Genomic DNA, 14,533 nt, shown 5'->3' on the forward strand with positions numbered 1-14,533 from the left:
TAGTATAGATCTTGCTGATTTTTTGTTTGTTTTTTTTTTAAGGAAAAGTCCTAAAATTCGTTCAAGCTCAAAATTGATTTTTCGCGGCTTGATTTGTAGTTTCTTTTCAAGTTCAGTGCATTTCTATTATTGAAAGGAAGACAAACTCCACTATCGAACAACAAAATTGTAGAGGTCACGAAAAACGTGATCGGCTTCTAATTTCGAAAATGGAAGTAAAATATCAGATTTCCCCGCGAAATATTAGTTTTACCTATTGATCCAGTTTTCTCAAATTAGGGTAATTTTAACAAAAAAGTGTCCATCATAAATTGCTCTAAAAACTCAAAGAGCTTTAAGGCCATCTATTTTTTTCTTCGAAATTCAAAAATTGAAGATTTAAAAAAAACATGTCGGTTTTTTTTTCAGTTTTCTTGCGTTCTTTACTCTTTTCCAACTGTCAGTTGGCTATGTTTTTCGATTACACCGATAATTGCAATCCAGGATTCACCTGACATCAATAATTGGCATCAATTAAAGTGCAGTTTTTTTATCCTTTAGTTGTTTTTTATAAAAACCCTTCTCGACTCATTCCGATGATTATTTGTGGTACCTGATTTTGCGTGGAAAACGAAAAGCAAACACCAAAAACAAACACCGAATACCAAGTTCCTCCCCATTTTCAGTGGTCGGAACAGAAAGTGCTAATTTTTTACAGTTAAACCTGATGTGAAGTGGTTACGGTGCATTATCTAAGGTATTATTGTTAAAGCTAAAGCAGGCGGAGAATGGAGTCTGATTTATTTTACTTGAGGTGAGGTAGAGCCTGATTTGTTGTACTTTATTTCGATTTATACCAAGATAGCTTAACTACTTTTTGAGCTCTGTCCGCTCAGCATTCGACGTGTTGTTGAATGTCGTGTTTGATTTTTCAGTTTGAATTATGATGTACACGATATTCGTGGGAAACTGCGCTGGAGCCAGCCGCTTGGACCTGGAAGACGAATTTCGACAGTTTGGGAAAATACTCCGTAAGATGAACCATTTTTGAATGAAGTGTTTCGTTGCTCAATTATACGTTGCTCTGTTTGAGTGGTAGGCAATTGGCTGTTTCTGTTGTTTCAGCAAATCTGTTACCATATGAGTTAATGCGTCGACATTTTGGATGCTTTCATTTGCTCTAAAGCTGTCAATTCCAGAGGGCTTGCTTTGCTTCCCTCCTTTTAAGAGGGTCATCTTTATTTATGCGAAACCGATTGTACAAATGTCATGAAAAACTGAAGTATGATTGAATGCACTATATTATGGTTACGAGTCCGATCGAAAGTTGATAATCGCTTGCATCTATTGTAAATTGATTCATTGACACTGAACTTCGGTGCTTATCTAGGTGTTGTAATTTTGGCTGTGGTGTATTGGCCAGAGCAAAATAGTTGTCAGTGAAATCAAAGTTTCCTCGGTTGAACTCATATAGCTACCACAACCGCGAAACCTCAATTTTTTCTTTTTGTTTTGTTGTGGATACCGATGTCAAAGCTTAGATGTGAAGGTGTTCAGAAACATTATCTGCGGTAAATAAGCTACGTGAAATGTTCGTTTTTGAACTGAGTTTTATTGCTGTGAGATTCGTCTACTAGCAATTTGTGTCGCTTCTTTCTGTCCGTCGTCGATTTCAAGCGGTTGAAAATTTTTTTTATACAAACGGATAATACAATGAAGCAACTTTATCCCCAAGTAGCAAATAAAAGTGCTCATTTGGTTCTACTTTTGGTACATTTCGAACCATAGGCAATTTATTAGCATCAATTGATGATTTATTTCTGTCAAATCTTCCTTCTAAGCCACCGTGGCTCAGATGCGAGGACGTGAGACTCCTAATCTATAGACTGGAAATTCAAATCCGGAATATTGAAATGTTTTTTGGTAGCATTTTTGTTGCATAGCATTGGCATTTTAATTGCAACTGTAGTTGCTTTATTGATTGATGGTACTTGATAGTAAATGGTCTAGCGATCGTGGCGAAGATCTATAAAGGTGATACTCCTGATCTCCAGTTGAGAGGTTCGATTTCGGTCTAAGGCTCATACTCTTTTTCCTTATTTCACTTTTTTGCTTTTTCGAGCATTTTTTGCCGTTTTCTCGCTTGTGTTTGCAAAGTGCAGCTTACCATGATTATATAAATGTATATTTAACGCTAGCGCATACTGCCATTGGTTCGTCATTTTGATTACCAATTTTATTTGTAATGAACAAAGTGAAGCTCTTATTAAGAGGCGATTGAAGTAGTTCGACTCTTATATAGGTCGTGATGATCTTTTTTTTTCGGAAAATTTGTTAACGCTCATTTAATTTCTCAAAATAAAAGCAAGGTTCACTATCAAAAAGCGAAAGTGTAAAGGTCACCAAAAACATGCATGACTTCTAATTTCGAAAATGGAATTTAGTTATCAGATTTCCCAGCGAAATAAAATTTTTGTCTATTGATCCAGTTTTTTTTTCAAATTGGGTTTATTTTATCAAAAAATTGTCAATCATAAATTGTTATAGAAATTCAGAGAGCTTCAAGGCCATCTTTTTCTTGGAAAATCGAAAGATAAGACTTTTTCACAAACAAGTCAATATTTTTTTTGTTTACGTGCGCTCATTGATAATTTTCCAACTGTCTGTTGGCTATGTCTTTGACAAGCAAAAGTTTATGTTATACTATGAATCCAACTTTTTTATCCCTAGTCGCAAACTCTGCAGCACTAACTTCGATTGGGTCCAACTTTACACGGAAATTGAACTTCAAAAAGGTGTTTTTTTTTTAATTGAGGGTGGTGTAAATTTATCGGGGGTGGGGATTCCTGCAAAATCTATTATTCAAATAGCACGAGAAGTGAACTTGAATTCACATGAGGTTCCTTAACACTTGAGGCTCGTTAGCACGTCCTTTTTCACAACCAAAATACAGCTTTTTGTTCTCTGATATACCTTGCTGCCCTGTTGCTTTGCAATTAATTTGTTCAGTGTAGTTAAAGTGCTCAGTGAAAAAGTTATTTCCTGCATTTATTTGCTCAGACTTCGCCTGTAACCCCGGGCCAAAAAAAACTTGAGATATTTCATTTGCCATTTCGTGGAATGGGCCCTGTAATTTCGTGACACTGGAAAAGTATCGCGTTGCAGAAGAGAGCATTTATATTTGTTTCTGATTGAATTGATCGAACTCGTATTTGACGCTTCTCATGCTGATATATCACACAATCTGCTTCTTTGCCAGACTTCTGCCATTTTTTGAACAAAAATCTTTTTTATTTCGTTCGCCTATTTTTCTGTTCCACAACATGATTTTCTTTTTTTTTTCGCTCGTTTTCCGGTTGTTTCGCCACATCCGTTTTTCGCTTATTCTAGGAGTGGTTTGAAAATTTGCCTGTTCGCCTGTATTTGATTATTCTCTAGCTTCTTTCTTATTGCTTCTGTATTTTATTTGGTTTTCTCTTTTATTTAATTTTCACTATTTAATTCTTCGAACTGATTTTGAAATTGGAACTTCAAGATAGAAATCACACACAACAATTCTGCGATGAGTACCACATCCTTCACCCTTGATAACCTTCAAATGTTGGCACATTATCTTTGCGAAGATCGTGTTAGAATGAAATCAATCTGGGTGGATTTTTCACCACTCTGAAATAAACAGTAATCATCATCGCAGCGTTTTTAAAGAAAGTGCAGCGTTTAGGAAAGCTAGATAATGTAAGTGGCAGAAATGGACAACTCACTGAGTTCTGAGTCCTAAAGCAGAATAGACGGCTTTCGCTGTCAAATTCCTGGAGCTACTCCCGAATGTTTATTCAAGTCTCCACACAGGAAAGTATATTTTTGGCCAATTACAGAGGCAATAGTATCTTCTAGCCTGTTATCATCTTTTTCCGAATCCTCTCTGAAAGCTTGTGGTGCGTACACATACATTATTACACTCAGTTTGCCCTAATACAAGTTTTAGGCGCATAACACGTTCATTTACTCTAACAACTTCCTGTACATTTTCAACAAGTCGACCATTGATGGCTATTGCAACACCATTGCGTTTTGGGTTTCCTTGCCACCACGGGGTTCCTTGACAACATGAAAACTAGAATTTTTGGTCGCATACTCCAAAACTTCTTGTGCCGCTTCATTTGAAACGAGTTTCCTGTAGACAGCACAACGATGTCTTTCTGGAGTTTCGCATATCTGAAGGAATTTTCCTCAAAGTGTTTGATAAAAAAAGTCGATTAAAAGTTTTTCCCACTCCGTTAAAAGAGCCTTTTCCAATTTATTTTTCCGAGAGAATATCAAACTTCGCTTAGGTGGACAGATGGTATTGCTATCTCAATTATAAAGTTACATTCATCTTCTGTTTCTCGAAACATGTTTTGCAGATTGTACGACAGTTGAACTTGATTGCTCAAACTTTTTTAAAACTTCACATGGTCATCTGCGGTATCTTGGCATTTTTAATGTTGCTTTCTATAAAGGCAGGTTGGATTGTTGGAGGTTTCCAATTGTCGCGCTCCGGATATGCCTCTGAGCCAGTAAGCTTTTTTTTTGTTCACATACATACAAGTTTCTTAAGTTTTTAGTCACATAAAGTTGCGAGTCTTCAATCAATTTGGCTCACTGAAATAGCTTCTGTTTTTTCAATTAATATTTTCTGAATCATGTTTTGCAGATTTTACGACAGTTAAGCTTTAGTGTTCTGAAACTTTTTTTAAAATTTCACATTGTCACAGCGTCATCTGCGGTACGATGGCATTTTGTTTATGTTGCCCTCTATAAATGAAAAGCAGATTGGAGTGTTGGAATCCTTTTAGTTTCCAATTTTCGCGCTCCGGAAATGCCTCTGCGCCAGGAAGCTTTTTTTGTTCACACGATCTCATATAAAGTTTTTTGTTCACACAGTTGTAAGTCTTCAATCATTTGGATCGAATTAACTTCGGTTTTGTCAAAAGTTTTGTATCCGAAAAAAACGGTAGCTCCTCGTGATGTAACCAAGTTTTTGATAGAGGGATTGAATCTGTGTGTCGCAAGATATCTTTGTTTGATTGAGGGATCGAATCTGTGCATTTTCAAATTGTCAATCAAAACTTTTTGTGATTCGTTGTTTTATATGGTGTTTTGATCGAAACTCTTTCGTATATGAAGGTTATTTTAGCCAGCCGAAACAATATCCATGATTCCGTATCCTTCGCATTTCATCGAAACTATTAGCATATTCGTGTTGATCAAAAACATTTTCAAAAACGTATTCTGATCTAATGCTGCATATTTTGGACAGTTAGTTTGAAAAAAAAAGTATCCTTAGCAAAATTTTTCGACTAAACAAAATGGTGTATGGTCTTGTGAAATCATACGACCTTATAGATCCATGATTTGTTTCAACCGTCGTATTGAAAGCTCGAATGAGGCATACAGACCGTCGTCATATTCATTTATGAAAATTCTCCGAGGCTCAAATTTGATCAACGCGCATTTTGCTTTGTTATTTTAGATTATTTTCTACTTGAATGGATGCCGTAACATAGTAGAATTTTCTCTCCTACGTCTAATCACGGTCACTACCAGTTAGCTTTTATTTCCAAATTTTTCAATAACTGAGGTGTTGCTTAACCAGGTGCAGTTTTCAATGGAGGAAATCGAGAACCATCCTAAGCGAATTCGGTTGTTTTTCCATGATTTCAATCGTTACTCCGTTTTCATTTTATCATATGTAATCTATAGGTTCGGATCCCAACTACTATAACTTTACTCAAACTGAAACTAACAAGGTTGTTGTTTTAGACATTGCACTGCATAAAACCTATGCCTTCGTTGACTTCGACGCTCGAGAAGCGGCCGAAGACGCAGTCCGACTGAAGCACCATTCGCTGTTTAAAGGAAGACCATTGAGTAAGACCACAGACACGGCCAATACTGTATATTCTTTGAACCAATCCAATCTGTACCACCCAATTGCCATCCAATCATCAAGGGCCCCAAGGCACCAAAGCCGTGTCCATTGAATACTAGTTGTAAAAATTAATAAAGGGAGCTGCTACAGTCCTTAGTTGTGGCCGTAATTTCCAGAAAATAGAGTAAATTTTAAGCCGATATTTGAAAATCAGTCTTATTTCCAGAATTATAAATAAATTTTTAAGTCGACATTTAACATGAACAGGTTTTTAAAAAGATGGGAAAACGTTTTTCCGTATGCTAGAATGCCAAAGTACCCGTTGCGTCGATAAAATTAAAAATTGACATTCAGGAACCTTAATGTGCACCTGGCTCCATTATTGAGTTCTCTCCTTTATGATGATCGCCACTTTTCCATGTGTACGGTGAAGATAAGTTAAGCTTACGTGTTATTGGTTTCAAAATTTTGCAGCCGTTGAGCACTCTGATTCCAAAACGGGTCCCAACAAGAAGAACTCGGAAGGTTCGGGGGCCGGTGGCTCCGGCGGGGTCAAAAATGAGAGAGATCGAAGTCGAAGCGGCACAGGTCCACGCGACAGAGATCGAGGTCGCAGCCGCGAGTTCAGGTGAGATGAAACGTCTATCAGGAAAAGGTTCTTAACAGGGAACTCTATTGTATTCAAGATACTGGAATATGACCACCAGTGTTGAATGATATAAGTATGATGTGGATTGTACCGTACTGTTCTGTTCTTGTTGCTCTATCACTTTTGGTGTAATGTGGACTCATGCTTTTTTGTACGAAATGGGATCTTGTCAATCCGTTTCAGTCGTCCATGAGTGGGCTGCGTGTTTGATTTTCAATACAGTAAGCTATGATTTGGATTTGGAGAGTACAAACAGTGCTAGAATTATAAAGTTTGCGGACGATGCAAACTCTGTGATAGCGGGGTTCGGCTCGGTCGAAAACACGATGAAAGTTTTGGAGGAAATTAAAACTTGGTGCTCCACAAATAACTTCATACTCAACGAGGGAAAAACAAAACTGATGACTGTCAAACCGAATGTCATTAGTTTAGTACCACAAGCTTTTGATGGTATTGAGCAAGTGGAAGAGCTTAAAATTCTCGGAGTATTATTTGATAGCAGGCTTACGTTTTCATCGCACATCAAAAGTTTATGCAAAAAAGTAACCAGCAGTATATACCTTTTGTATAGACTAAAGACATTTGGTATGAACATCTCTGCCCTTGATATTTTATACAAAATTTTGGTGCAGAGTAAAATTACTTACGCATTACCGGTATGGGCATGTGCCAATTCGACCGAATTGGCCGATGTGGACAAAGTTCAGCGCAGGGCTCTTAAACTTGGTGTTACTTCTACATTTACTCCAATTTTCGAGCTCATAGAGAACCATGACAACAAACTATTACAGTCAAGTTCAAAACAAGACCATATTCTTCATTCAAAATTGCCAAAACGAGAAACTTATGCAGAAAACAGACTTAGAGAAAAAGCAGTTGCAGCACACGAAAAATTAGAAAAACATTTCAAGCTTTTTCCAGCCAGAGCCTTAAGAAACAAAAACTTTCTATAAACTTTTGTTTGCTTTTGTTCTATCACGTGTAAGATAGATGTGTTTCTATCTTAATTTATTCTTTCTTTCTTTCTTTCTTTCAATGTAGCGTATGATAACGAGATCCCGGCTAAATTTATTGGACAACATCTAGTTAAATAGAATGGAGTGTGATATATCTGGGGCTCGCAAATTTGGGCAAAAAGAAGATTTGGGCGCTCTCAGCAAATTATTTGAAGCGTGGCCAAACAGTATTACTGGTATAATTGAATGTACGACTTGCTCAAAATTGAGCATTGTCCTTCCATGGTCTAAGGTAATAGTACTGCAGTTTCAGAAGATATACCGTGGGAAAGAAGATGTTTTGGTTCTCCCCTACGTATGAGACATAAACACGATTGTATAGTTCAATATCAAAAAGGCATCTGACGAGATTCAACAGTTCATAACAATTTTCAAAGAGTCAATAAGAGACGGAATTGTTACGTTTTAACTGCAACGAATTTAAGCAGAAGCCGGTGGCAGAATTCTGCCACGAATATCTGCCACATTAATTAAGTTTCATTAAAAAATGATATGCTCCTTCGAATCTGGTCCTATTTCACTGGTGGTATATAAACCAGCCGAAGTATAAACCAGCCGAAAATACGTAAGTGTTATATAACAGTTATGCAACGGTTATTTAACAGCTACGAAAGTTATGCAAATTCATTCATATGATGTAAATTTTCTGCTGGCTGACATATACCGCGCGTTTCGGTTGGTTTATTTATTCTCCACTTCACCATCATCAGTTGTACTTCAAATCGAACTATAAGCATTTCATAAATAGCCATGTAAAATCCCCTGCTAAACCATGAAATTTCTGGTTCATAGTCGATGTGATCGTTGAAATATCACCAGATCTCAAAAATCTTTCAAAATATCTCATGGAAATATACCACACCAACGGAGCCTATTTTCAACAAAAAAAATAGCTGAAAACGAGTTCTCCGGTTTACTCCAAGTTTGTGAGCACCAATTTTGATAGCAGAGACTTCGGATTCGGACAACGCATTAGAAAGTTTCAGATGTGGTCAAGTGCGGGCAATATTAAATTTCTTCAGTTGCGCTGCGCCAGTGTCGCGAAATATGTGATAGAATTTTTGGGTTCTTTGTTATTGTCAATCCGTCTAAAATTATAAAAATAGATAGCTATTACTAACAAAGTTTAATTTTCCTCCTCTCACAAAGCCTCCCTGCTCAAAATAAAGCTGTCTGAATTGTTTTTAAGTTTTCACTTACATAGGTCTTGATGTTTTTTTCAGGAAAAGGTCTTGAAATGCTCTAATAACAACAGAAGTGCATTTAAACATATCAATCATTTATGATTGCACTTAAGTATATATGACCTTTTGGAGTTCAATTCAAATTCATCTTGTGAAAGCTAGGTAAATTTGCTCTCTCCAAATACGATAGCTGAAACGGCTCGGTTCAATATTCGCTTCAATTCAGTTGAAGTGTTTCAGGTCAGGGTTTGACTGATCACTATTTATGTGTCATGGAATTTGATTTGCTGGTTGATTTTGATTGCTTGGTTTTTAATTGCTCAATTTTTGTTTCCATATGTAAGCTTTCGGAAACAAACGAAAGTTTGCACGTTTAAGCTATATCCTATATTGCCATGCTTTAGAAATAATTAAGAGATAGGCAGGACGAGGAGAGCAGGGCAACGTCAATTTCATTGTAATATTATCGCTGTAGTGTATTTCTGTCTGCGAAATAAAGCTATCAAAGTTATGCTAGTTCCAACATTTTCAACTTTTTATGCCAGTCGAGCTGGATGCACTCGCGCTCAACAACAAACCACGCTCGAAAATCAAAAATTCAAATCGGGTTGAAAATTGAATTGACTTAAGGTCTCAAAAATGTTCTAGCATTTTAATTGACAGCAAAAAAATTTAGACAAAAAAGATTTAAAAAATATCCAATCACGCAAAATTAGGAACGTTTTGACTACCCTTAACGTGTCTGAAGTAGTTTTGTTGAAAAGATTAATATAACCTTCAAAAAAATTATTTACTGAGCCTCATTAACTCACCAACGCCTGCGCATTTATAGAAAACTAGAGATGTAGAGCGCATTATTTATCCCAAGTTGGCCAAATAGGCAATTTCACGTCTTTTCCTTGCACGAGTGATCTTATCGATATCTTTGCAATGAAGGTTTTTCGATTTCGAATTTAGATGGAAGACAAAAAATTCGTCCAAACTTCGGAGATTCGAATTTTCTCAGAAGAAAAAACTTCTTCCTTGGCCTGAATGATGTGTCAATCTTACTAGCGCTTTCTATTCCTAAAGTGATAATTGCGAAAACGTTGCTATTCTTTTTACATTTCGATATTCAATTTTCAGAATCTACAGATAAATGAAACAAACTTCGTAATTTGTTTATGCGAGGATGCCCATATTGTTTTCATTTTCAGTATATAACGCGAGTGTATTGCTTCAAATATAATCTCAAGGAATTGTGTCAGCATCAGGCAACGTTTCCACAGTCGTTTGAACGATTGTCCTCAAGGGCGGCGGCTTGAGTTAGAGTGAGTTCGAATCCCATCGGTGCCGATTTTTTAAGTGTTAATGAACGAAGTGATTTATTACTTGTAAAGGTTGAGTTGATTGTAGGAAAAAAATTGTTGACGCTCCAATTGGATTCTCAAAATCAGCGAGAGTTAACAGGATTTAAATTTTTCCCGAAATTCTGAAGTTGAACTTTCCAAATTTTTTACCCCGAAATCATTAACACTTTTCCAACTGTCGGTTGGCTATGTTCGAATAGTTTTTTTTAGCAAACCTGTATAATTATTTTGGAATCTAATTTTTGCTTCATCTGTTTTATCAATTGAAAATGATTTTAAAGTATCTTGAATCTTAAATTTGGCCTACAATATGACCTGAGCTTCAATATTCTGAAAGTTCGGAAAATGAGTTTTTGAAAAACAATCATTTTCTATTTGATTTGTGACGTAAAATATTTTCAACGAAGTCTGGGAATGTTTGCTATACCTAATTTCAAAAACCCGCGGTCGATTGTGGCATGAAAATTTCGCCGGCATCAGCAATATGAACTACAACAACATAGTGGAATCAAATTCGGTCTCATTTGCCAGATTCGACGAACTGAATTCGGAATTTAAGTTACTTATATGCCAGGGTAACTTATCACACTTCTTACAAGGCGCTTTTTCTGCCAGCTGTTTTCGAAGTCCAACCTTCTACTCGATTGTTTGTGTTCGTATCGATGATGTATCTGATATTCTTCAGATCCACATTATTCATATTCAGATTTAAGTTTGTCATAGTTTGTTACGAGTTTTTTTATGAAACTCAATCAAGTTTTGGGGCATTTAGGGACGATGGACCTCGAATGGGCGGTGGTGGTGGAGGTCGAGGTGGTTTCTCGCCCCCTCCCCCTCGACCAGACATTTCTCTGGAGGCCAGACTCCGTGAGGTAGCGGAGAGAGAGCGACTGATTGAACTGGAACAGCAAATCATGATCAAAGAGCAGCAGGCTCAGGAGATGCTTATGTAAGAACTCGATTCCGCTTAGTTCATAAGCTTGAGTTCAAGCTTTTTTAAAATAAAAAGTAAATAAAATTGAAATAAAATTGCTCTAGACTGACACATGGTAGAGGAGCAACAATAATAATTTTATTTTCTTTCGTTCCAGAAACTTATAGCCAAACATTTTAAGAATTTGTATATTTACAATTTAGTTCGGTTTGGGAGAATACCAAAAAGGCATCTCCAATAAGATATAAAGAAGCAATAAATGTACAATTTACGTACCTCCTCATTTGTTTGAGTATCTGGGTTTAGTGCGCAAGAAATGGAGAAACGCAAGATGGAGATGATGGAGTTGGAGAGATCTTCGGCAGCTGCGTCCAGCTCACAGGGGCAAATGGGTCCTCCCTCTGGACCAGGGGGGTCAGTCCACTCCAGACATAGACAGATGTCTCCAAAGAGATTCCCTGAAGAGAGATTTCCCGATGAGTTCGAACCGTAAGTGCTCTCAGTACCAGTGGGTTTTCGAGGGCCTTTGTACTAATTTGAGACATCCATTTTTGGCCGACGGACGCTAAAACTTTTCTAAAGGCGACTTTTGAAGGGGGGAGCGCGGAAAATTTTTTGGTCAAATTTTCCAAAAAGGGCCTAAAAACCTCTTTTTGGCCTGTTTTTTCAAAAGTTTGCCTCTGGAACAGAAAATTTGGCCAAAATAGGGTCTTTTTCGTGCTCTGGGAGAGCTCGGAAAATCAATTTAGTGAACCTAAAAAAAGGTTGATAAATAAAATTTTCGAAAACTTTTTGAACATCCCCCCCGTGAAAATCTTAGATCCGCCCCATATCCTAATTATCCAAAACTCAGTTTAAAGTTGCAATTCGAGCTGCTGAGTACAAAGTTGAGCGCGCCTAGCTTAGTTTTAAAAAAAAATGAGACCAATGTTACTCAGTTTCATTAGTTGGCCAAAAAGTGCTGTAGTTGAAAAACTATCACCTTCTTCTGCAGGCATCGCCCAACTAGAAGTTGGTTGAAGCTTGAACGAACGTGAGTCTGACCCATCAGTTGTTAATGCTGATGTTGCTTATGATCATTTTCAGTCCTGCCGCCAAACAGCGAAGGGGGGTGAACAACTCATCCTTCGGAAACAACGATCATTTGGATATGTATCGCAATATGGTAGATTGCTGCGTCATCTACGTCGACAAACAGCTCAGGTAAACGAAAAAAAGCACGTTAACTTCTTTAAACTCTGGTATTATTAAATCGAGAACTAGTTTAGCTTTTGAATATTAGGGAATTACTTTAAGATGAGGTACTCATTCTCAATTATCTGATCGCTTAAGGAGAAATTGTTTAGTGATTTGCCATTGTCGAATTATATTGCTACTGTTTTTGAAAGGTTCAATTCATTGCGTGGCTTGCTAATTAAGGTCATACGCGGAGTCCGTTCAAAACGTCTGCGTCGCGGCCGGCTTGGTCGCAGATGTGCAATTCATTTCGCGTGACGAATCCCTTGCTGGTACCCTGGACAATCTGTCTCAGAAGGGAATCATCTCGGCCGTGATTCTGGACGAACTGAACGAGCAGCGGAAAACTGCCAATGTGCACTTTCTGCACGGCACTCCCCGCGGGGAAATACAGACTGGCATTTCGGAACTGCCGCATTGGCTGAGGATGCACGAAGAGTATAACAAGTATTTAGTGGTCACTGGAAAACGAACACAGTCCCTGCGGGTAAGTCGGCATGCTTAAAAATGATCTTGTAGCTTGTCTGTCATTGGTTGAGTAAGGTTTAGAGCTTCACGTGCGTTAGTTTCACATCGTCAAATTATCAGTTTTTACACTTGCGAAGCGAGTGTATTAGTACGAACCTTTTTTTCCCAACCTAACCTGCAAACAAAAGTGCTAATTTTGGTGGCACTATTGAATCGGTAAGCTGCGGTAGCAGTATATTGTCATATGTGCTTTAACATTTAATTAGTAAAAGTTAACACAGTTATTGCATTTTTAATTCCTCAAATGAACCGAAAACGTTGATTGTTTCAAACAGCAGTACAATGATTTCAGAATTTTTCCAAATCAATGTATCTCTTATTTTTTTAAATGCTTTATTTATACATAATTTGGCTTTGTGCCTTCCAATTTATTACATGCAAAGTTGTGTCTTTTTGTATTTGGTGCCCCTTTTGCGGTATCGATTTGGCAATTTATTAGCATATGCAGCTTGGTTTTTAGTGGCTAGTTTTTGAGGAATTTAAGCATCAGTGGCTGAGTGGTTATGCGTGAGACTCAATGTTGCAAGGTCACAGATTCGAATCCTACATGTAGCCGATTTCTTACTAATTCGAGGCTTATTTCTACTTTTTCTTATTTCACTTGTTAGAGCTACTTTTTGGTCGTGTTCTCGCAAGTGTTTGCGAAGCGCAGCTTCGGCTTTGTCGAAATAAATATGATTACCGTGTAAGTTTAAATGTATATGTGCAAAATTGTGCCAACAAAAGATCTTGTGTGCTATTAAACATGCTACTTCACTTGCAATTGAAAAATTTTTGGTGCAATTTTTGCAAATTAAATTGAAGCATAATAATTTTAGTATTATTCTAAGCCACTTTTGTCCTCATCATTTTTTCTCTTACGTCAACTCAAATTGAGGAAATGCTAAAAGTTTCCAAATTTGTTCGTTTTATTAAAAGGAAGGCAAACTCACTGTCGAACAGCAAAAGTGTACAGGTCACGAAAAACGTGATCGACTTTAGTTTCGAAAGTGGAATTTAATTATCAGTTTCCCAGCGAAATAAAATATTTACTTTTTGATCCAGTTTTCTCAAATTGGGTTAATTTCGTGAAAAATTTTTCAATAATAAATTGTTCTAGAAATTGAAAGAGGTTTAAGACCATCCATTGTTTTAACCGAATTTCGAATGCTATTTTTGAAAAAAAAACAAGTCAGTTTTTTGTTTCTTTGAGTTCATTTTTTTGCGTTCATGTTTTGCTGTTTCAATTTTTTTCTTAAGACTGAGGTCCCTTTTTCAAAAATTGGCCGCCGTGCTGTGAATTTTTTAAAATAAAGTTTGATTTTCGTAGGAGCTACTGGCGGAGCTCTGCGATAACAGAGGAGGAAGTGGACGAGGTGACAACAACTCGACTATGCCGGACCGACATCCACAAATGGGTGGGGGAGGGCCCGGAAGTATGGGACAGGAGCAAAGCTCAAGGTCATTCGCCCGATAAAGACACAATCAAACTACATCCTAGGCTGTTCCTTAAACTTTTTTGTGTGCTATCGCGACAAAGAACCGCCATTTTTTTGAATTTAAGCTGGATAAAATCAAGGAATCGTTGAAATAGAATGAAAAATACCAATTTATTAACGAGGAGCCAACTTTCGCGTTTTTTCCCCAATTGTTATTCTGGCGGTTCTTTTCTCGACTCTCTCGGGTTATTTTTTCTGTTTACACTGCTATTTATTTTTCTGTTCTTACTGCTGATTTAATTTACCATTTTGGACTGAATCGGATTTAG

The 14,533-nt window shown here is 37.2% G+C and overlaps 1 protein-coding gene across 1 annotated transcript; it reads left to right on the plus strand.

Moving 5' to 3' along the window:
• Window positions 1-918: 918 nt before the first annotated feature.
• On the plus strand, window positions 919-14,492 carry LOC134846879 (uncharacterized). The gene is made up of 6 exons (XM_063864290.1): window positions 919-1,010; window positions 10,861-11,037; window positions 11,329-11,511; window positions 12,109-12,225; window positions 12,442-12,745; window positions 14,096-14,492. The coding sequence occupies exons 2-6, from the start codon at window positions 10,877-10,879 to the stop codon at window positions 14,240-14,242; spliced, it is 912 nt and encodes a 303-aa protein (XP_063720360.1). The 5' UTR covers window positions 919-1,010; window positions 10,861-10,876; the 3' UTR covers window positions 14,243-14,492.
• The last annotated feature ends 41 nt before the right edge of the window (window positions 14,493-14,533 follow it).

This window comes from Symsagittifera roscoffensis, chromosome 5, assembly GCF_963678635.1.
Source record: "Symsagittifera roscoffensis chromosome 5, txSymRosc1.1, whole genome shotgun sequence".
Classification (NCBI taxonomy): Eukaryota; Metazoa; Xenacoelomorpha; order Acoela; family Convolutidae; genus Symsagittifera; species Symsagittifera roscoffensis.